This window comes from Pan troglodytes, chromosome X (assembly GCF_028858775.2).
Source record: "Pan troglodytes isolate AG18354 chromosome X, NHGRI_mPanTro3-v2.0_pri, whole genome shotgun sequence".
Lineage (NCBI taxonomy): Eukaryota > Metazoa > Chordata > Mammalia > Primates > Hominidae > Pan > Pan troglodytes.
This window is the reverse complement of record NC_072421.2, coordinates 98,756,826-98,780,093: the sequence shown is the minus strand read 5'-3', so window position 1 is coordinate 98,780,093 and position 23,268 is coordinate 98,756,826. Positions and strand designations below refer to the sequence as shown.

Here is a 23,268-nt window from a genome sequence, read left to right as displayed (position 1 = left end):
AAAATGAAAGTGCTATCTTCAGTTACTATACATTATACTCATTAGTTTGTCTCTTTCGTTCTAATCACCAGACAGGCATGGGATAGAGGGCAAATGATTTTGAAGGGGAAGGCAAAGAAGGAAAGATTCAATATGATGTATGATGCACAGCTAGAGTACAACAGGGCTAGGGTAAGACATTTTAAAACCCCAAGAACGATGGCTGGGTGTGGTGGCTCACACCTGTAATCCCAGCACTTTGGGAGGCCAAGGCAGGCAGATCACGAGGTTAGGAGTTCGAGACCAGCCTTGCCAACATAGTGAAACCCCGTCTCAATTGAAAATACAAAAAATAGCTGGGCATGGTGGTGCACACCTGTAGTCCCAGCTATTCAAGAGGCTGAGGCAGGAGAATCACTTGAACCCGGGAGGTGGAGGTTGTGGTGAGCCAAGGTCACACCACTGCACTCCAGCCTGGGCAACAGAGTGAGACTCCATCTAAAAAAAAAAAAAAAAAAGGAAAAACAAACAAACAAAAAACCCCAAGAATGAAAGAGATAGATAATGGTACAAACCCTAAGTGCCTATAAATAATTTAAGATATAAATAATACTAACCTATAAAATAAGCATGAGAGAATTCAACAAAATCTGAACTTTTTCATAATTACAACTGCAATTCTTTCTTATTGTCATACGGTTCACTTTTTAAAAGTGCACAATTCAGCCAGGTGTGGTATAATCTGAGCACCTTGGGAAGCTAAGGCAGGAGGATTGCTTGAGCCTGGGAGTTCAAGACCAGCCTGGGTAACACAGTGAGACTATGTCTCTACTGAAAAATATTTAAAAATTAGCCAGATATGGTGGCTCGTGCCTTTAGTCCCAGCTACTCGGGAGGCTGCGTGAGGAGGACCATTTGGGTTCAGGAGTTCCAGGTTGCAGTGAGCTATGATTGCACCACTGCACTTCAGCCTGGGTGATAGAGTGAAACTCTGTCTCAAACTAAAAACTCCATACCCATTATCAGTTGCCCCCAATATCCCCCCAGTCCCTTCTCAGGCCTAGGCAGCCACTAATCTACCTTCTGTCTCTATAGAGTTTCCTATTCTGGCCATTCTACACAAATGACATCAAACAACATGTGGTCTTTTGTGTCTGGATTCTTTCACGTAGCATATTATCATCAAGCTTCACTACATCATTCCTATGTATGGCTGAATAATATTCCATTGTATAAATATACCACATTTTATTTATCCATCCATCAATTGATGGACATTTAGGTGTTTCCACCCTTTGGCTATTATGAATATTATTGCTATGAACATTTGTGTACAAGTTTATTGTATGAATATATGTTTTCAATTCTTTTAAGTACATACCTAGGAATGGAATTGCTGTGTTATATGATAACTCTGCATTTAACTTTTTGAGGAACTGCCAGACCGTTCATCAAAGTGGCATCTCCACCAGCAATGTACAAGGGTTCCCATCTCTGCATATTCTTGCCAATACTTGTCTTTTTTAGTATAGCCATCCTAGAAGTTATAAAGTAGTATCTCATTGTGTGGTAACACAATGAGATATATCCAATACTCAAATCTTTAAAAAAAATCTTTAATGCCTCTATTTAGCTGGTTTCCTAAGCATGTGCTTAATCTACCTATTATTAGGCCATCAAGGACAGGGATCAGTCAAATTAATTAGGTTCCTGGGGTTGGAAAGCACATAAGGGAGGGCCTGCTCAGTGTAAAACATTTCCAACACCAAAGCAAGATTCAAAAATGACTAACTCACAATCTCTGTCTAATAGGGGAGGCAGACACCTACTCAAACAACTATTAAACAAAGTGGAATGAGAAAAGTGCTATAATAAGGCAGTGGAAGTGCAGAGGGGTGTTAAGGCATGCAATTCTTCCAAAGTACAGTGCTAAGCAGCCCCAAACATCACCAAAGCAGCCTAGATCCTTACCCCTATGCAGCTACCACATTAAGCCAGAGTCTTCTTGGAAACAGCTATAAGAGCAGGGAATAGGGCTCTTGGAGATATACTGTGCTGGACCTGAGAGGTATATTTGCCATTTTCTCATTTCAATGACTATTCATACTTACTACCCACTGAGTAACCTTTCAGGCCTGGCCTCATTATTTTTAGTCATATCAATTTGTAGGACTGTACTGAAGAATAGCTGTAAAGTGCTTTGTAATTCTATGGTGTGTTATAAATAATAATCTCTCATTGCAACCATCTTACCAATAATAAGCAAATCCTACTCCAGCAGTTCCACATTGTACCCTCTCCAATCTACTATTTTACCTGAATCATTCCCATTACACTTCTTTGTATCAGAATACTCCAGCTTCTGGAGATAATGGTTACAATCAGCTAAACCTTCGGAGAGCCTTTCTAGTCTTAGAAGCAGTTTGATTCAGTATTTTGCTTCAGAAATAGAAAGCAAGCCAGGGAGATTGCTCCCACTTCATAAACGGAGACAATGAGGTACATAGAGATTAAATGACCCAATAGTTAAAAAGGAAATATTACCAGACTGAAGTTCTGTGTGTCCTCCCTATCTTACCCTCACTCTACCCACAAGAAAACTTTAGCTATTAAGGTTGTGGGTTTGGGATGCCTACTCCCCAGGTCCCAAGCCTTTCTCCTAAGAGTAGCTAAGAGTAAGCAGGCTGCCAGAGCACAGCTAACTCATATTCAACAGACCAGAGAAGGCAATTTCACTTTTGAACTGCTCTCTACTTTCCTGAAGTGGGACTCAATTGTGCTTGAAAATGCAAGCACAACCTAATTGCCCTCAACCATCTGTCTAAACTTTCCTCAGAGCAATGGGCCAAAAACACGTGACCCTGCCTAAGGGAGGCCTTGGGGAAGCCCTTTGGAAATTAGAGCCCTCTAATCATTTATTTATTCAAATATTTATTGAGTACATACTCATTTTAATACATAAGAGTGGTACTAGCATAGTAGTTACCAGCATGGGATCTGAAGGCTGACTGCCTGGGCTCAAATCCTGATGCTACTATCTGCTTATTGATTTTAGTTTTCCTCTTGGTAAAATGAAAAGACTAAAATTGCCAGAGGGTAGGTATGAGGATTAAATGAGATGCATATGTGAAGTGCCTAGCACATTGCCTGGTACATGGTAAGTATTCAATAAATGTTAGCTAGTATTGTTATTCATGCTGAATCAGAGCAAACCTGTCAGGGATCAATGAACAATACATAATAGATAATGGAGTAAAATTTTAGGGACCTTCCACCAGTTTCATGGGCCCATTGCTGAAAGCGTTCTGGGGAAGAAGCATGTGCTAAGAAGAGCAGTAGAGAAAGTGTTGTGATTCAAGGAGGTAAAGTAGAAATTACACTTGGATGCCAGAGAATGACTTGTTGCATTACTGAAGTTTCAGAAGAATATAAATGCCAAAGAGGACACTATTGCATATCAATGCATTCCATTCTAGAGGAAAAGATTCCTGCTAACAAGCCCAGTCCTTAGCACCAATGTTTTCCATCACACTATAAAGCACAGAATTAAGGCCGTGATTCTTAGGTGCAAAGCCCAGAACCTAACAAATTACCCCCAATTTCTCCCAGCAACCCTATTTCTGGAATTAGCTCTGTGAGTTGGGGTACTTCAACTGACCCCAAGAAAAGGAAATAGTGGCCGGGCACGGTGGCTCACGCCTGTAATCTCAGCACTTTGGGAGGCCGAGGCAGGTGGATCACCTGAGGTCAGAAGTTCAAGACCAGCCTGGCCAACATGGTGAGACCCTGTCTCTACTAAAAGTACAAAAAATTAGCCGGGCGTGGTGGCACGCGCCTGTGATCCCAGCTACTTGGGAGGCTGAGGCAGGAGAATCACTTGAACCTGGGAGGTGGAGGTGGAGGTTGCAGTGAGCCGAGATCATGCCACTGCACTCCAGCCTGGGTGACAGAACAAGACTTTGTCTCAAAAAAAAAAAAAAAAAAAAGGAAATGATGTCAGAGAGAAAAGCCTACTGATGAGCCTATTGAGAGGATTAATTTAGGACTACCTTGAGGGTCTTGGGGGTCTCCTGCTGGGGCAAGGCTCAAAAGAAATGTAGGGAGGGTGGGAAGTGACAGTGAGACTCTGTTTTGACTATACTAATGACTATCAAGCAGGGATCTTTAACCTCATTCCTGGCTTTCATGTTTATTTAGTGTCTATTCTGTGCACAGCAGTGCCAAACATTGTAAGGGATACAAAAGAAGCAACAAATAAGCTTCCAAACTGTGATTAAATTGAAGTGGGAAAAATATTCTGTATTTTCTGCCCATAACTTAATTCCAGATTGGAGAATACAATGTAACAGCTGCACTAATTGCTTTTATTTTACATACAGCACTTAGATTTAGGGCCTCTTGAACTCAATTCACAAACTGACATAAAACCATGTGTGAGTACTTCTGTTTGTTATAGGATTGCAGCCAGAACTGTATAAAATTCTCTGTTTATATTCTTTGCTGCACTGGTCTCTCGTTGGACTGGTATTCCATTGTCTTTAAACAGTAACTAACCCACTGAAATATTTCTGGTCCTTCCAGGGATCCCAAGGACATATACACAGTGGGTTAACACCATCAGCCATTCCTGTATCAGCTCTGCTGTTTTCTCTCAAATCCCTTTGCCATTTGAAGGTTTTGTTTTTGTTTTCTGCTCTCAATGGGCTGAACCTCAGAAACAGTGGGCTGGTGAACAACCATTTGTGAACAATCTAATTGTGAGAGAAGCAGGACAATGGCAGACTGAGCAGAATGAACCCTAAGCATCAACAAGCTATGAACCCATGTATCGGTACACTCTCCAGATTCCTCAGAGTTCCACACGCCTCCCACTTAGGGTAAGAAGGCTCACAGTGAGGGGAAGGTATGAGGCAGAGGCAAGTACTTTTCTATGATTATTTTTCTTTTCTGCAAGACATGCTCAAAGAGTTCTCCTTTGATAGTGTGGGATGGGTTAGGTGTAGTTCATCTTGAAAGCAAAAAGACAGCCTCTTTCACCCATGTGAATCTGATTATACTTCCTGACTCCCACAGAGACGAACCAAGCACCCACGCTGTCTAGTCTTTTCTTCTGTCCAAGCTAGCCAAAAGATATCCTCTTACTGAAAGCTTGCAGCTACTGCTATTACTATTACTACTGCTTTTTATCACTGTTTCCTGCTCTTGGAAAAGCTCAGCCTGATAGCGCAGGAACTGAGAAATTAATTCTGACCTCAAAAGGGGATAGCGTCTGTGAGACTTGCAAGAGGGGCTGATATCTGCCAGTCACTAGGCAGAGAAGAGCATTCCAGGCTGAGCAAACAGCATGAGCAAGTGTGCAGAGGTATGCAAGTGCATTGTTCTCATATTCAAGTTCAGGAAAGTTAATAGTCTAGTGGGGCTACAGGGAAGGCCATCAGAGCAGTGAGAGTGATGCCAAAGAAACCGGAACAAGGTAGAGTGGGGCAGATTTGTGAAGCACATTGAATGCCATGTTAAGGGAATTAAACTTTCTTTTTTAGGCAATGAGGCATTCTAAGCAGATGAAACACAATCCAATTCACGTTTACAGAGAACTCTGGCAGGAGTATGGACGTTTGATTGGCAGAGATAAGGAGACTATTTAGGAGGCTCTAGCACGGGTCTAGATAAGAAATCAGAACCACATCTAGGGTAGTGGTAGTGGGTACTAAAAGGTGGCAGGTTTGAAAAACACTAAGAAATAGTAGTATGTTGCTTTAAAAAAACCTAGCTCTCTGGAAAAGCCAGGAAAATAGACTTCACTAGGAACAAAATTGGCCAGCACCCTGATTTTGGACTTTCCAGCCTCCAGAACTGTGTGGAAATAAATTTTGTTGTTTAAGCCACCCAGTCTGTGGTATTTTGTTATGGCAGCCTGAGCACACTAATACACATAGCATAAGATCAATAAATAGTTGCTGAATGAATATTCAAGTGTTAGGACTGATCCTAACATTTGTATTGGAATTAGTATTTTTTTAGAGATAAGATCTATTAAGACATAATGAGAAAATAGAACTAAGAAGAGGTACCACGTGACAGATTGTTGGTGATGGATTTTTCTCTGATGTAAGCTTTGCTCTGTGAGGCTAGTGAGGGGTTTCTTGCCAGGGTTTACAACAGTATCACTAGCTAAAATATCTTTCCCTGAGGATATCATATTCTTCCTCCTCCATTCTTGATTTACTTATGACATTAGAAATGCAATGGGAGGGCTAGGCACGGTGGCTCACACCTGTAATCCCAGCACTTTGGGAGGCCGAGGCAGGCGGATCACTTGAGGTCAGGAGTTCGAGACCAGCCTGGCCAATATGGTGAGACCACATTTCTACTAAAAATACAAAAATCAGCTGGGCGTGTTGGTATGCGCCTGTAGGCCCAGCTACTCGGGAGGCTGAGGCAGGAGGATCGCTTGAACCTGGAAGATGGAGGGTGCAGTGTGCCGAGATTGAGCTACTGCATTCCAGCCTGGGTGACAAAGCAAGACTCTGTCTCAAAAAAGAAAAGAAAAGAAATGCAATGGGAGGCTGGGCACAGGGGTTCACGACTGTAATTCTAGCACTTTGGGAAGCTGAGGTGGGGGAATTGCTTGAGACCAGGAGTTCAAGATCAGCCTGGCCAACACGGTGAAACCCCATCTCTACTAAAAATAAATAAATAAATAAATAAATAAATAAATAAATAAATAAAATTAGCTGGGCATGGTGGTGGGCACCTGTAATCCCAGTCACTCAGGAGGCTGAGTCAAGAGAATCACTTGAACCTGGGAGGCAGAGGTTGCAGTGAGCCAAGATCATGCCACTGAACTCCATCCTGGGCAACAGAGCGAGACTCCATCTCAATTAAAAAAAAAAAAGAAATGCAATGGGAGAGTTAGAAAGGTATTTATTAACTAAACAAATATGTATTGAGTATCTACTGTGCTATACAATATGCCAATTATCTTATTTATTTTTTACCATAAGGCTTAGAGGCACTTCATATTACTCTCATTTTCAAATAAATAAATTGAGACTGGTTGAGGCTAAGTAATTTTCTCAAGGTCATCTTGTAAGTGGTATCCCACCTTTAAACTCATGTCTGACTTTTAAAAAAAATGATCTTTTCCCCTTCCTTACCCCTACCAACCAGCAGGGTGCATTCTCTACTCAATATATCTCTTGGCTTCTGCTTATTTCCATACGGGGGTACTGTGCTGATTGCTCTACATGCATTCTCTGAATTCATTCTCATGACAACCCTAGGCATCTAGCGCAGTTTCTGGCAAATAATAAGTATTCAATAAATACTTTTTAAAAGATTAACCGTGTGACAATAATAGTAACTAACATTTATTTTGTCTTCTATGGGTCAGCATCCTTTCTAAACACTTCACATACATTAACTCATTTAATTTCAACAACACAAAGAGGTAGTGACCATTATTATCAATTTTAGAGATGCTTACCAATGATAACTTTTTAGTGCTTTTGGCTCTAATGGGTGTCAGTTGCTGGCAGGAGTTGTAGTGATAGCAATAGTATTTTCAGCCCTAATCAAGGTGGTAATACTTGGGTAGATCTAGACTGATTGTGATAATGTCTCTAACAGTGCAACAAAAGTTACAAGCTTGTGGGCTCTACCTCAGGACTATTAGTTTCTGATTTTTGGGTATCACTCTTCTTCCTTTTGTCCCACTCCCTTTCTCCCTTTTACTATGCCATGTATCCGAAATCTCTGTAACTAATTTTATTTCAATAGTTTTTGGTTACATGGATGAGTTATTTAATGGTGAATTCTGGGATTTCAGTGCACCCATCACCCAAGCAGTATACATTGTACCCAATATGTAACCAATTATTTTAAGAGTTTGTGTCTCCCTCTGTCACCCAGGCTGGAGTGCAATGGCATGATCACAGCTCACTGCAGCCTCAAACCCCTGGGCTCAAGCTATCCTCCCACCTCAGCCTCCCGAGTAGCTGGGACTACAGGCATGCACCACCACTCCTGGCTAATTTTTAAAAATGTTTTTGCAGAGACAGGGTCTCGCTATGTTGCCTAGTCTGGTGTCAAACTCCTGGCCTTAGGCAATCCTTCTGCCTCTGTCCCAAAATGCTAGGATTACAGGTAAACCATCGTGACCAGCCAGTAACTTTTTTTTTTTTTTTTTTTTGAGACAGTGTCTCACTTTGTCACCCGGGCTGGAGTGCAGTGGCACAATCTCGGCTCACTGCAACCTCCGCCTCCCGGGTTCAAGCGATTCTCCTGCCTCAGCCTCCCGAGTAGCTGGAATTACAGGTGCATGCCACCACGCCCAGCTAGTTTTTGTATTTTTAGTAGAGATGGGGTTTCACGATGTTGGTCAGGCTGGTCTCGAATTCCCGATCTTAGGTGATCTGCCTGCCTCGGCCTCCCAGAATGCTGGGATTACAGTCGTGAGCCACTGCGCCCGGCCAACTAATTCTTTTTATTAAATTCCCTTTTTGGAACACCAAGAGTAATTTCTCTTTACCTAGCTGGACTTTGAATAAGACCTAAAAGAACTTAAAGATGAAACTGATTCTCTATTGACAATCTTTGAGAAACAGTGACGATTACCAGAATAGCAACAGAGGGTTGAAAACAACAAAGCATTGTACTTTTTCAAAGCTTTGGGGTTTTTTTTGTTTGTTTGTTTTTGTTTTTGTTTTTTTGGAGACAGAGTCTCACTCTGTCACCCATGCTGGAGTGCAGTGGCATGATCTTGGCCCACTGCAACCTCCACCTCCCAGGTTCAAGCGATTCTTGTGCCTCAGCTTCCTGAGTAGCTGGGATTACATGCATGTGCCACACACCCGGATAACTTTTTGTATTTTTAGTAGAGACGAGGTCTCACTATGTTGGTCAGGCTTGTCTCAAACTCCTGAGCTCAAGTGACCCCCCAACCTCAGGCTCCCAAAGTGCTGGGATTACAGATGTGAGCCACTGTGCCCGGCCTTTTAACCTTTTATATTGTAAAGAATAACACACACTGAAAAGTGAGCACACAAATATATAACTCAATGGTTTACCAGGAATCAAACAGCCATGTAACCAGCACCCAGGTCATGAAAAAGAACATCTCCAGCAGCCCAGAATCCCCCTGCCAACCACTAAGGCCTTTCTCTTCCACTTAAGTAATCATTAACATGCCTTTTAGGAGAATCATGCCCTTTTTTATATATATATAGCTTTTCCACCTAAACATGCATCCCTGAACATTAGTGGCTTATTTTTTTTTTTTAATTTGAGACAGGGTCTTGCTTTGTTGCCCAGGCATGAACCAATATGCCCTGACTTAGTTTTGCTGTTTTTTGAACTTTCACATATACGCAATCAAGATATATTCTTCTGTGTCTGGCTTCTTTCACTCAACATTATATCGCTGAGATTCACCCATTCCTATGCAAGAAATTATTCATACATTTTATTGCTGTATAATATTCCATTGTATGAACAAACATGGCTGCTCAACAAGGTCTGATCTGAGGCTATATTTTAAAAGTAGATAACATCAGGCACAATACCAATTAATTAGATGACTTGTTGAGGATGACCAAGATAGTAAAGATCTAGTTGCTTACACTAGAAAAAGAGAAGGCTTGGGGCAAAGAGGAAAAAAAGTCACAGCTATTTTAAAATTTTTAAAGAGCTATTATGTAGAAGAGGAATTGAAACTATTCTCTGCACTTTCAGAGGGCAGAATCAGAACCAATAGGGAGATAGCATAAATAAGTATATTTTGGCCATCTTGTTTACTATATTCTTGTCCTTACCATCCCATAAAGTTGGAGATAATCTGGTCAGATAGGCATGCTGTAGCAGCACTAAATATAGATAAACTAAAATGATCTGCATGACTAGCAGCCTGAGCCAAGGCTTCCAAACACAATAAAACGATTCTAGAAATAATCCTTAGCATTCTCTGCATGCTTTCCTTTGAGAGAAACTTTTCAGCTGGAGCAAGCAGAGGCAAATCGGTAGGCTAGGAACTGTAGTAGGTACTGACTAGTGTCAAGAGAACTAAAAATGTGGAGACCTCTGAATTGAAAAATCAGGATGCCATTTGAGTTTCACACTAATCTTAAAAGTCATTCCCTATACCAGATCATGTTGGGAATCTTTCTAACAAAAAGGTGACCTTGAATATATAAAGTCTGAGAAAAAAGAGAGCAGAAATTTCTTAGAGCTTGTGTGTGTGTGTGCACACGCATGTTGCGCATGTGCATGCTTTTTGCCTTAGGGAGTTATAAAGTTCAAACCAGATAAAGTAAATATAAACACTTCAGAAACTCTTAGGTGCATTAAACTAGAAGATGAACTTAAAGAAAAAAACAAAGTTTCAAAGAACTCAGAAGAATCAGCCTAAAGTTCAAAACCAGGGTTTAGGCTGAATGATTTTTCAGAAATGAAGTTCCTCAAAATTTCCTAATGAAATTCTTGAACAGAAAAAGACATAAGGGGAATCCACCTCTAGAGAGGGAGTTAATTTTGTGCATAATGAATAAACGCTAAAGGGTATACCATTAGACTGAGAGCCTCGGGTCAAAATTTTGCTAAGAAAATAGCCTCTTCTAGTCTACTACCTCTTTAAATACACTGGAAGAGGTTTTCCTTTTATAGGCCCATCAAAGCACTAAATGGGTTGCTTTAGTGGTAATTGCTGAAATGGCTGATAACCAAAGTGGGTTTTGCTAACATTTCTTCCCCTAATCTAAGTGTACTGAAGAAAAAGGTATGGAACCTAGTGTTAATAGTGAATGGTAGGATAAAAAAAAGCTCTCCTAGAGCTTTCAAATTCATCTTAAGATTTGGTGGTGAATTTGTAATAATATGAGTACACTGATTTTAATTATCCCTCTTTCCATTTACTATCAGCCATAATATGATGCTTCATTGTGCTTATGAGCTGGGGGGAATGAAGACTTAAAAAAGGACACAATATTTAAGAAAAATTCATGTCTAACAGAAAAACAAAGTAGATGTGGTTGGATGGGGTTTTTTTTCAAGGTTGGAGAAAATGAAAAGACAGTAAAAATTTTTAAATATTATTAAATAGCTGCATAAGATAGAAAATTACAAAATATTGCTTTAATTTAAAAAAATCTAAATAAATAGATTAATATATTATGCTTATTGGTTAGAAAACTCATTATTTTAATGTTAATTTTACCCAAATTGATATATAGGTTAAACACAATCTCAAAAGTAATACCAGCACGCTCTTTTTTCTGGAAATCAACAAGATGATTGGCCTGATTTAATCATTCCACATTGCATACATATACCAAAACAACACATTATACCCCATAAATGTATATCTTATGATTTGTCAATTAAAAATAATATCAATAAAATTTAAATTTATAGGGAAACACAAAGGTCCTAGAAAAACCAATCTTAAAACAACAACAGCCGGGCGCAGTGGCTCACGCCTGTAATCCCAGCACTTTGGGAGGCCAAGGCATGTGGATCACGAGGTCAGGAGATCGAGACCATCCTGGCTAACATGGTGAAACCCCATCTCTACTAAAAATACAAACAATTAGCCGGGCGTGGTGGCGGGCACCTGTAGTCCCAGCTACTCGGGAGGCTGAGGCAGGAGAATGGCGTGAACCTGCGAGGCGGAGCTTGCAGTGAGCTGAGACTGCGCCACTGCACTCCAGACTGGGTGACAGAGCAAGACTCTGTCTCAAAACAACAACAACAACAACAACAACAAAGCTGGAGGGCTTACACTATTAGGTATCAAGACTTGTTATAATGCTACAGTGATTAAGACCATATGGTATTTATGCAATGATAGTCAAATAGACCAATGGAGCACTATATAGAATATAGAAAGAGAACCACCCATATCCAGTCATCAGATGTATGGTGAAGGCACCATTACAATTCAGTGGGAAAGGGTTAGAGTTTTTTTTTTTTTTTAATAGTGATGGGTTAACTGGATATCTATATAGAAAAAAATGAACTACCTCAAACCACACACAAAAATTAATTTGAGATGGGTAATAGATCTAAATGATCTAGAACAACAGAGGTTGGCAAACATTTTCTGTAAAAGGCCAGATAGTAAATATTTTAGGCTTTGTGGCTCGTATGGTCTTTGTCACACTGACTTTGATGCTGAAGTGTGAAAGCAACCATAAACGATACATAAATGAATGGATGTAGCTATGATTCAGTAAAACATTATCTGGGCCACATTTGACCTTTGGGATGTAGTTTGTCAACTCCTGTTCTAGCAAAACACATAGAAGAGTATCTTCTTGATCTTAGGGATAGGCAAGGATTTTTAAAGTAGGGCATCAAAAGTACTAACTATATAAGAAATGATAAATTGGACTTAATTAAAATTAAGAACTTCTGGTCAAATGATATCATTAAGAATATGAAAATTCAAGCCATAGACTGGGAGATTTCTGAAATACATATGACTAAGGACTTGCAGTTAGAATATGTAAAGAACTGGGCCAGGTGTGGTGGCTCATACCTGCAGCCCCAGCACTTTGGGAAGCTGAGACGGAAGGATCGCTTGAGGCCGGGAGTTCAAGACCAACCTGGGAAACATAGCAAGACCCCATCTCTACAAAAAAAAAGTAAAACAATAAATAAAAAAGCCAAGTGTGGTGGCACACGCCTGTAGCCCCAGCTACTCAAGAGGCTGAGGCAGGAAGATCACTTGAGCTCAGGAGTTTCAGGCTGCAGTGAACTAGGTTTGCACCATTACACTCCAACTTGGGCAATAGAGTGATACTTCGTCTCTAAAAAAATAAAAAATAAAAATATAGAAATCTTGCAAAACAATAGAAAGACAAAAACTCAGTAATAAAATAGGTAAAATACCTGAACAGGCATTTTACGAAAGAAGATATCCATATGGTCAATAAACCTATGAAGAGATGCACCATCATTAATCATCAGGAAAATGCAAACTAAAATGCCATTGTGATACTACCATACATCCAACATAATGGTTAAATTAGACAGACAAAACCAAGTGCCAATGAAGATATAGAGCTATTGAGACTGTCATACATTGCTGGTGGTGATGTAAATAAACACATAATCACTTTGGCAGTTATTACAAAAGCCAAACATACATTTCATTCTATGACGAAGAAATTCCGCTCCTGCATATGAACTCAACCAAAATGAGTGCTTATATTCTATGAAAGATATGTACAAGACTGTTCATATCCATTTTGTTCATAATTCAAAAACTGGAAACTCAAATGCATTTATACTCTAGAATGAATAAACCAATTGTGGTAAATTGACACAATGGAATTAGTACATAGCAGCTAAAAAAAAGAAGAAACTACTAGAATGTGCAATGACATGGATAAATCTCAAGAAAACAATGTTGGCTGGGTGTGGTGACTCACGCCTGTAATTCCAGCACTTTGGGAGGCCAAGGCAGGCAGATCACCTAAGGTCAGGAGTTCGAGACCAGCCTGCCCAACATGGCAAAACCCCATCTCTACTAAAAATACAAAAAATTAGCCAGGCGTCGTGGCACATGCCTGTAATCCCAGCTACTCGAGAGGCTGAGGCGGGAGAATCGCTTGAACCTGGGAGGCAGAGGTTGCAGTGAGCCAAGATCGCACCACTGCACTCCAGCCTGGGCAACAGAGTAAGACTCTCTCAAAAAAAAAAAAAAAAAAAAGAAAGAAAGAAAGAAAGAAAAAGAAAATAATGTTTAGCAAAAGTCAAATACATAAGTACATAGTTTGATTCCATTTAAATGAAGTTTTAAAACAGGCAATACACCTATGGTGATACAAGTTAAAACGGTGGTTACCTTCGAGAGTATCAAGTGGGAAGGGGCATGAAGAAGTCTTCTGAGGTACTGGAAATGGTTCTACATCTTGATCTGGGTGGTAGGTAGTTAAATGATTGTGTGTGTGTATGTGTGTGAGAGAGAAAGAGATGTGTGTGTGAGGGAGACAGAGAGAGAGAGAATTAAGTGAGCTACGCTTGAGATCTGTGAACTTTTACTGTAGAAAACAAAAAAAAAATTATTAGCTAAGCACAGTGGCACATGCCTATAGTCCCAGTTACTTGGGAGGCTGAGGCAGAAAGATTGCTTAAGCCCAAGAGTGCAAGAGCAGCCTGGACAATATAACAAGACTTTATCTCAAAAAAAAAAAAGAAAGAAAGAAAGAAAGAAAAGAAGAAAAATATTTAAAAAGACAATATCAATTTAAAAAAGAAAAAAAAATGGTCAATGGTCCCACTGAACACTTCAAGAAAAAAGTATGTTATCCCAGCATTCAAATTAGATAAGTAAAATAATTGCTTCTCTCTCAAATTGATTAAATCTTCCTCTAAACAGATTATTTTGCTTTTCTTTTGCTTAGATTTTTTGCTTTGGATGTGGTATCCAAGTATAATAAAGCAGAAGAGAGAATTTTCTTCCTACTCCCAGATATTAGTTTATGCCATACAGACATCATATATTCTTCAGAAGATTTGCTCTGACCCAATTCAGGATACTTTGTTTTTGGCAAATAATCTGAGTAAAAAATGCCATTCCTCACTCTGTGATTGTGTGTATATTTATACAGTTTTTAATTTCCCTGGGAGTACTCATACCCAGTTTGAAAAGCATGCCTTTAAATAGCCAATCTAGTCACAATGGCTAATTGACAGGAAAAGCTTTGAAGTGCTCAAAGGGATCATTGATCCTTTTATTTCGCGATGAGCAAAGAGATCCTTAGAGCTAATTAAATTATGATCCTAATATTCTTCCCTTTCATTATTAGCAGTATTTGGCCTTGATTTTTTTCCTGGAGCATGTGTACTCAATTAGGGGTGAGGGAAACACATGTTTTATAAAACAAAAGTGGTCATTATTCTCTGCTCCAATAAGAGTGTGTTTTATCTTTTATCATTAAAAGAGGAATCAGTATTTTTACCAGGAGTTTTCAAATACATTTTTCTTTGAAGAAAGTTCTGGTGTGTTTCAATTGTTTTAAACTAAGATTAAGCTCAGGGCAATAATTCAAAACGTTTAAATTATATATAGTGATTAGTTTTAATTTTTAGTGTGGGAAAGTGGTAATTGAAGACAACATTAATTTGGTAATGTTAAAGCATTAAGTGGAGAACAACCTTTCAATTTTCCTCACCCTGGTGTGATTTATTATATTATAGCCCATACTTGCAGTATCTATATTATCTGCTTCAAGGTATTAGATCTTATGATACTAATAATCTTAAAAAGGAGATATTTTTCTTAAGAGAGTACCAGGCACCAGGTGTGGTGGCTCACGTCTGTAATCCCAGCACTTTGGGAGGCTAAGGGGGGGGGGGGCAGATCACCTGAGGTTGGGAGTTCGAGACCAGCCTGGCTAACATAGGGAAGCCCCGTCTCTAATAAAAATACAAAAATTAGCTGGGTGTGATGGCGCGTGCCTGTAATCCTAGCTACTTGGGAGGCAGAGGCAGGAGAATCACTTGAACCCGGGAGGTGGAGGTTGCAGTGACCCGAGATTGTACCACTGCACTCCAGCCTGAGAGACAGAGTGAGACTCCATCTCAAAAAAAAAAATAAAGAGACCGGATGCGGTGGCTCACACCTGTAATCCCAGCACTTTGGGAGGCCAAGGTGGGCGGATCAGGAGGTCAGGAGTTCGAGACCAGCCTGGCCAACATGGTGAAACCCCATCTCTACTAAAAATAGAAAAATTAGCCAGGCGTGGTGGCGGGCACCTGTAATCCCAGCTACTCAGGAGGCTGAGGCAGGAGAATCACTTGAACCCGGGAGGTGGAGGTTGCAGTGAGCCGAGATCGTGCCACTGCACTCCAGCCTGGGTGACAGAGCGAGACTCCATCTCAAAAAAAAAAGAAAGAGTACAAGGAGCAGCTTGCAATACCATATGATTTTATTCTCAAAATGGTGTAATGAAAAAAACCCATAGACTCTGGTGTTAGTAGATCTGAAAGGCAGACCTGACTCCATTATGAATGACTTTGTGTGAATTATTCAATCTTTCAGAGCTTATAGTTTCTTCAACTGTAAAATGAGACTATTATAATAATGCCTGCCACACTGAAGAATCTGGATGAAAGGCATCCACACAATATCTTAGAATGTGAACTGGATATAATGCATGACAATATTTTTTTTTAGACAGGGTCTCACTCTGTCACCCAGGCTGGAGTGCAGTGGCATGGTCATGGCTCACTGTAGCCTCAACTTCCCAGGCTCAAGCAATCCTCCCTCGTCAGCCTTCTGAGTAGCTGGGACTATAGGTGTGTGCCACCATACTCTGGTAATTTTTTAATTTTTTGTACAGATGGGGTTTCGCTATGTTGCCTAGGCTGGTTTTGAACTCCTGGGCTCAAGTGATCCTCTCATCTCAGCCCCCCAAAGTGTTGGGATTACAGGCAAGAGCCAGTGCACCCAGCTTGATACTATTTTTAAAATTCCAGTACAATTAGGCTGACAAAGGTTTAGGTTTGGGGTTTAAAAATCTAAAAATACTAAATAGTAAAAAATGCAGTATAAAGATTTTAATAATGGTCGTGGTAATCTAAGACTGACAGAACCAGTATTTTAATGGAAAAAAAGGTTACTTTTCAATTCCTAGAAATAAGTATTTCATTACTGAGAGAATAAGTGTATATCTGTTTGGGAAGAAGGGAGTGCACAGAAGGAAGAGATTATAGGTAAGCCTCTATATTCTATTTTTAATTTCTTTATTATTTATTTATTTATTTTTTGAGACGGAGTCTCGCTCTGTCACCCAGGCTGGAGTACAGTGGCGTGATCTCGGCTCACTGCAACCTCTACCTCCCAGGTTCAAGCGATTCTCCTGCCTCAGCCTCCCGAGTAGCTGGGATTATAGGCACACACCACCACGCCTGGCTAATTTTTGTATTTTTAGTAGAGATGGGGTTTCACCATGTTGGCCAGGCTGGTCTGGAACTCCTGACCTCAGGTGATCCGCCCACCTTGGCCTCCCAACATGCTGGAATTACAGGCGTGAGCCACTGTGCCTAGCCTAAGCCTCTATATTCTAATCCACTTGTTGTAGGGCCCTGATATGGGCACCCAAATATAGCTTTAAAATATAAGGAGAATGACAGACAATAGTATATATGAAATATTCTTATCAAAAGATAAGATCTACTCTAATTAAACCTGTAGGGAAAAAAGGGACAAAGGAGCATGTTAAACAATATCATGAGAATAGAATGAGCAAACTCTAGAATGTGGGAAACTTAGGAAGACACCCAGTTTCTTCAACAAAAAAATTGCAAAAATAAAAAGGAACAAGGAGAACCTATAGATTAAATGAGGCATTAAAGACATATCAACCAAATGTAACCTGGGGACCATTTAAAATACCTGAATCAAACAAATGGTTATAAAAATACTTTGAGACAATCAGGGAAACATAAAATAGACATATATTAAGGCAGTATTGTTAATGTTTTTAGATATAATTATATTAAGAAGCTTTTTAAAATAATTATTGAGACAATATTAGTGAAAATGGAAGAGTAACGGCCCCCCAAATTCAGTCCTCCGTAAAATTTTTTTGAAGCCAAAACTAGTCAGAATCAACATTTTCAGAACTCTGGAAATTAACCAAAGGCTTGCAGCAACCTGGGGAATGTATTTTAAAGAAAAACACCTGAATCTCTGTAAGAAAAGTGAGCTTCACGTCATTTTAATTTGTCCTAGTTCCATCTCCCACTCTCTAGCTCTGCAGTAGCCTTAAAAAAATTACAGTCCACATTTATGAAGAAAACCAGCAGCCTGTCTGACACGTGAGGGAGCAGAAAGAGGTGGGAGCTTATTCAAAGCCTCATTCCTAAACAACTGTCATTGTTATATATGTCTGGTGGTTCCCTGGAAAATACCACTTGCTCAGAGATAACACAGTGCAAAAAGCCTTCTCCAGGGGGAGTATGTGCCAAAAACAAATACAGGCAAGTGATTTAGCTTTGCAGCTGCCTAAGGCTGTGAATAACAGTTAAGGTACACAATAGACTAATAAAAAATCTTAAACAGAAAAATTGGGGAAGAATATATCTATAAGCACTTTGAAAACCTCCTACATTTTTCAGAAGATCTAGAAGGGCATAAGCATGCATAGGACTGTATACATGCTCTGGAAAGACTCAAGAAGGCCCCACGCTGTCATGTTTGGCTGACCTTGAGCCTTTGCACAATCAGGAAGTGAACGCTAAGGCAGAGTTGTTAATGGCCTGGGTGATTGTTGAAAGTACACCCCAACATGCACACGGAGTTCTTTGACAAAGACTAGGAGATTTGCTGGTTCTGGGCATTTAAGAAGCTCTGTCCAATCATGAACTAATCTCTAAAATAGCTGAGTAGAGAATTCAGTGGTCACATATGACAAAGAATACAGACTAGTTCAGAGAAGTCACTAAAACAACCACCCACCCACATTAGTAAAAACAAGTCAAAACAACAATAAACCTTGGTAAAGAGAGAGCATCTGATTTCCAAAGTTGCCACATCAGATTATTCAAAAGTCTAGTTTTCAACAAAAAATGATGAGTGATACAAGTAAATAAGAAAGTATGGCTGGGCACCGTGGCTCATGCCTGTAATCTCAGCACTTTGGGAGGCAAAGGCGGGCAGATCACTTGAGGCCAGGAGTTTGAGATCAGCCAGCTCAACATGGTGAAACCCCATCTCTACTAAAAATATAAAAGTTAGTCAGGTGTGGTGGTGCATGCCTGCGGTCCCAGCTACTTGGGAGGATGAGGTGGAAGGATCGTTTAAACCCAGGAGATTGATGCTGTTGTGAGCCGAGATTGCACCACTGCACTCCAGCCTGGATGACAGAGTAAGACTCTGTCTCAAAAATTAATAATAAAATAAAATACAGTATAAACGTATTTTTTGTTTATAACACTTTTTCTCTCCTTATTTAAAAGGCAACTGCATAAAACGAGATTTATAAATCTGTGTTAAAAGGCACCCAATGTATATACATATAATTTGTGGTAACAACAGCACAAAGGAGGGTTAGGATGGAGCTACTAAAGAACAAAATCTTCATATACTATTGAAATCAAGTTACTGTTCATCCAAATTAGATTGTTATAAGTTAAAAATGCTAATTGTAATACTCAGGGCAATCACTAAAAATAATTTTTAAAAACACAGTAAGTGAAATAACAAGGGAATTAGGATGTACACTAGAAAATATCTATGTTCTATATGAGTTTTGTTTTTGTTTTGCTTTTGTTTGTTTGTTTGTTTTGAGACGGAGTCTCACTCTGTCACCCAGGCTGGAGTGCAGTGGCACGATCTTGGCTCACTGCAACCTCAGCCTCCCAGGTCCTGGTTCAAGCAATTCTCGTGCCTCAGCCTCCAGAGCAGGTGGGATTACAGGCACCCACCACCGTGCCCAGCTAATTTTTGTATTTTTAGTAGAGACAGAGTCTCACCATGTTGGCCAGGCTGGTTTTGAACTCCTGACCTCAGGTGATCCACCCGCCTCGGCCTCCCAAAATGCTGGGATAACAGGCGTGAGCCACCACAGCTTGCACTATATGAGATTTTTAAAGCATTATCCAACTATATGCTGTCTATAACAAAAAAACTTTAGATCCAAAGATACAAATAGGTAGAAAGAGAATAAAATATGTATATATATATATATATATATATATTTTTTTTTTTTTTTTTGAGACTCTGTTGCCCAGGCTGGAGTGCGGTGGTACGATCTTGGCTTACTGCAACCTCTGCCTCCCAGGTTCAAGTGATTCTCTGGCCTCAGCCTCCCGAGTAGCTGGGATTACAGGCACACACCACCATGCCTGGCTAATTTTTGTAATTTTAGTAGAGACGGGGTTTCACCATGTTGGCCAGGCTGGTCTTGAACTCCTGACCTCAAGTGATCTGCCCACCTCAGCCTCCCAAAGTGCCTGGATTACAGGCGTGAGCCACGGCCCCTGGCCAAAACAAAGATTTTTTAATGCAAACTAACCAAAAGAGAGTTGGAGTGGCTATACTAATATCAGAGAAAACGAACTTTATGATAAAAGTTGTTACTAGAGACAAAAAAAGGAGTGTGTGTATGGGTGAATCCATCAAGAAGATGTAACATTTACAAATATATATGCATCTAACAATAGAGCTCCAAAATACAGGAAAAAATCCTGACAAAATGGAAGAGAGAATTATATGATTCAATCACAAGAGTTGGATACCTCAATACCCCACTTCAAATAATGTGGGACTTGAACAACAAAATAAACCAGACAGAAATAACAAATATTTATAGAATACTCTATCCAACAGCAAAATACAAATTCTTCTCAAGTGCACATAAAACATTCTTCAGAATAGACAATATATTGTGACATAAAACAAGCTGCAATAAATTTTAAAGGATTGAAGTCATACAAAGTATGTTTTTGGACAAGAATGGAATGAAATTAGATATAAAAGAAGAAAATTTGGGAAAGTAACAAATACGTGGAAATTAACACACTCCTAATCAATGAATCAAATAAAAATTACAACAAATAAGAAAATGTTATGAGTTACATCAAAACCAAAACATAACATAATAAAACTTTTGCAATGCATAATTTTTATAGCTACAAAATCCTATATTAAAAAAGAAATATCTTAAATCAATAATATAAACTTATACCCTAAGATACTAGAACAAGAAAAGCAAATTAAACCCAAAGCAAGAAGAGAAAGCAAATACAGAGATTAAAGCAGAAATAAATGGAATAGAGAATGAAAAATGATGGAGAAAAATCAATAAAACCAAAGGCTGTTTCTTTGAAAACATCAACAACATTGATAAACATTTAGCTAGACTAAACAAGAAGGACAAAAAACACAAATAACTAAATTCAGGAATAAAAGAGGGTACATTACTACCAACCTTACAGAAATAAAAATGATTACTTAGGAATACTATGAACAATTATATGTCAATAAATTAGATAACATACCTAAAATGGAAAAATTCTGACTGATATCAGCAAGACAGCCAACTAGAGTCAACCTGGCACTCATTCCCCTCACAAAAGGAACCAAAACAACAAACGGACAACTATATTTCAACAGGAGTGACTGAGAAAGTACACTGGAAAGCAACAGGGGAGAGCAAAATCCCTGTGGAGCATGGAAGCACAGAACAGCACCACAGAGAGGGAAACAAGGCGCTCTGCCTCTGCTACTCACTGTCTCCTCCACCAGAATTACATCAAATACAGGGAGACGACTTCTTACAGGGAAAAAGTAAACTAGAGGCTCCCACCTGTCCCCATTGCCACCACAGATGCCAGCAGTCCTTGCTATACATCTGACAAGGGATTAATATCTAGAATACTAAGAAACTTAACTCAAGAGCAAAAAAAAATCAAACAACCCAATTAAAAAATAGGCAAAAGACCTTAACAGGCATTTTTCAAAAGAAGACATGCAAATGGCCAACTTATATATGAAAAAATGCTCAACATCACTAATCATCAAGGAAATGCAAATGAAAACCCCAACAAAATACCACTTCGCTCCAGTTAGAATAGCTATTATCAAAAGACAAAACAAAATGGTTGTTGGCAAGGATGTAGAGAAAGGAAAACACTTATATACTGTTGGTGGGATTGTAAATCAGTACAGCCATTATAGAAAATAGTATAGAGGTTCCTCAAAATATTAAAAATAGAACTTCCATATGATCCAGAAGTCCCACTACCAGGTATTATTCAAAAGAGATAAAAACAATATGTTGCAGAGATCTCTGCACTCCCATGTTTATTTGTATTAGCCAAGATATGGAGTTAATCTAATGTCCAACAATGGATAAAAAATGTGGTGTATATATACAATGTGTGAATATAAATATATACACACACACACGTGGTGTATGTATATATATAATACACACACACAATGGAATACTATCCAGCTATAAAAAAGAATGAAATCCTGTCATGTACAACAACATGGATGAGCCTTGAGAACATCATGTTAAGTGAAATAAGCCAGACACAGAAAGACAAATAACACCTGATCTCCCTCATATGTGGAATCCATTTTTTTAAAAGGCTGATGTCAAACGGTCGCTTCTATCCTGGGCCGGCCGGGCCGGGGTGGTGGTTGCGGCGGCAGCTCGGGCTCCCAGCGCGCTGGGCCTCTGCACCGCCCCCGCCTCCTCCCGCGGCGGGCAGCGGCCTCCCCGGGCGCCCAGTGGCGGTGGAGTCCGGGGAGAGGGAAATTCAACCGGCCGCCTCGTGCCAGAGATAAAAGCGGGCTGCCGGCCCCATTGTCTGACGGAGCTCCCTCCCTGCTTTTTGTTATCGCCTCGCCGCCCCGCCCCTCCGCAGCTCTGGAAGCTCCTCCCGCTCTGGGTCCGCGCCCGCCCTGGCTTTCCTCGCCCTCCGCCCCGGCCAGGCCCGGGCCCGGGCCCCGCGCCCGCCATGGAGAAGACGGAGCTGATCCAGAAGGCCAAGTTGGCCGAGCGCTACGACGACATGGCCACCTGCATGAAGGCCGGGACCAAGCAGGGCGCCGAGCTGTCCAAGGAGGAGCGCAACCTGCTTTCCGTGGCCTACAAGAACGTGGTCGGGGCTGCAGGTCCGCCTGGGGCGTCATCTGGAGCATCCAGCAGAATACCTACACCTCCGACAAGAAGTTGCAGCTGATTAAGGACTATCATACAGTTGCTTTGAGACAACCTAACGCTTTGGACATCAGACAGTGCAGGAGAAGAATGTGATGTTGCAGAAGGGGCTGAAATCTAAATCCATACAGTGTGTCATCCTTCTTTACTTCAAGAAGCCTTTTTACACATCTCCATTCCTTATTCCACTTGGATTTCCTATAGCAAAGAAACCCATTCATGTCTATGGAATCAACTGTTCATAGGCTTTTCACACGCAGCTTTGGGAAAACTTCATCCCTTGATCTGTTTGTCTTGGCATTCCTGGTGTGCAGTTACTGCTGTAGAAAAGTATTAATAGCTTCATTTTATATAAACATAAGTAATTTCCAAACACTTACACAGGACTAAAAATGTATCTGGTATTTAAGTAATCTGAACCAGTCCTGCAAGTGACTGTATTACTGTGAAGATATGAAAATGTTGTTAATTACAGTTTGAAGAGTGTTCTACATAACTTAATTTCTACATTCCCTCCCTTACTCTTCGGGGGTTTCCTTCCAATAAGCAACTTTTCCATGCTCTTAATGTATTCCTTTTTAGTAGGAATCCAGAAATATTAGATTGAATG

At 40.1% G+C, this 23,268-nt stretch overlaps 2 protein-coding genes across 3 annotated transcripts in view; one reads left to right on the top strand and one right to left on the bottom strand.

The window, feature by feature from the left end:
• Nucleotides 1–23,268, bottom strand: part of DRP2 (dystrophin related protein 2) — a 93,275-nt gene that overhangs the window by 61,235 nt on the left and 8,772 nt on the right. Inside the window, exon 1 of one of the 2 annotated variants that reach the window (XM_054676561.2) lies at nucleotides 22,046–22,110. The exons of the other annotated variant lie outside the window; for it this stretch is intronic. The gene's annotated coding sequence lies outside the window, so the exon portion shown is untranslated. Of the gene's footprint in view, nucleotides 1–22,045; nucleotides 22,111–23,268 lie in introns of those variants that run through there. 2 annotated transcript variants of the gene reach the window in all.
• Nucleotides 22,395–22,780, top strand: LOC100615261 (14-3-3 protein theta-like). The gene has a single exon (XM_009439349.5). The coding sequence runs from the start codon at nucleotides 22,456–22,458 to the stop codon at nucleotides 22,678–22,680; it is 225 nt and encodes a 74-aa protein (XP_009437624.1). The 5' UTR covers nucleotides 22,395–22,455; the 3' UTR covers nucleotides 22,681–22,780.

What these genes read in the sequence shown, in the direction of transcription:
- LOC100615261 (XM_009439349.5), top strand. Translation starts at nt 22,456, where the DNA reads ATGGAGAAGACGGAGCTGATCCAGAAGGCCAAGTTGGCCGAGCGCTAC.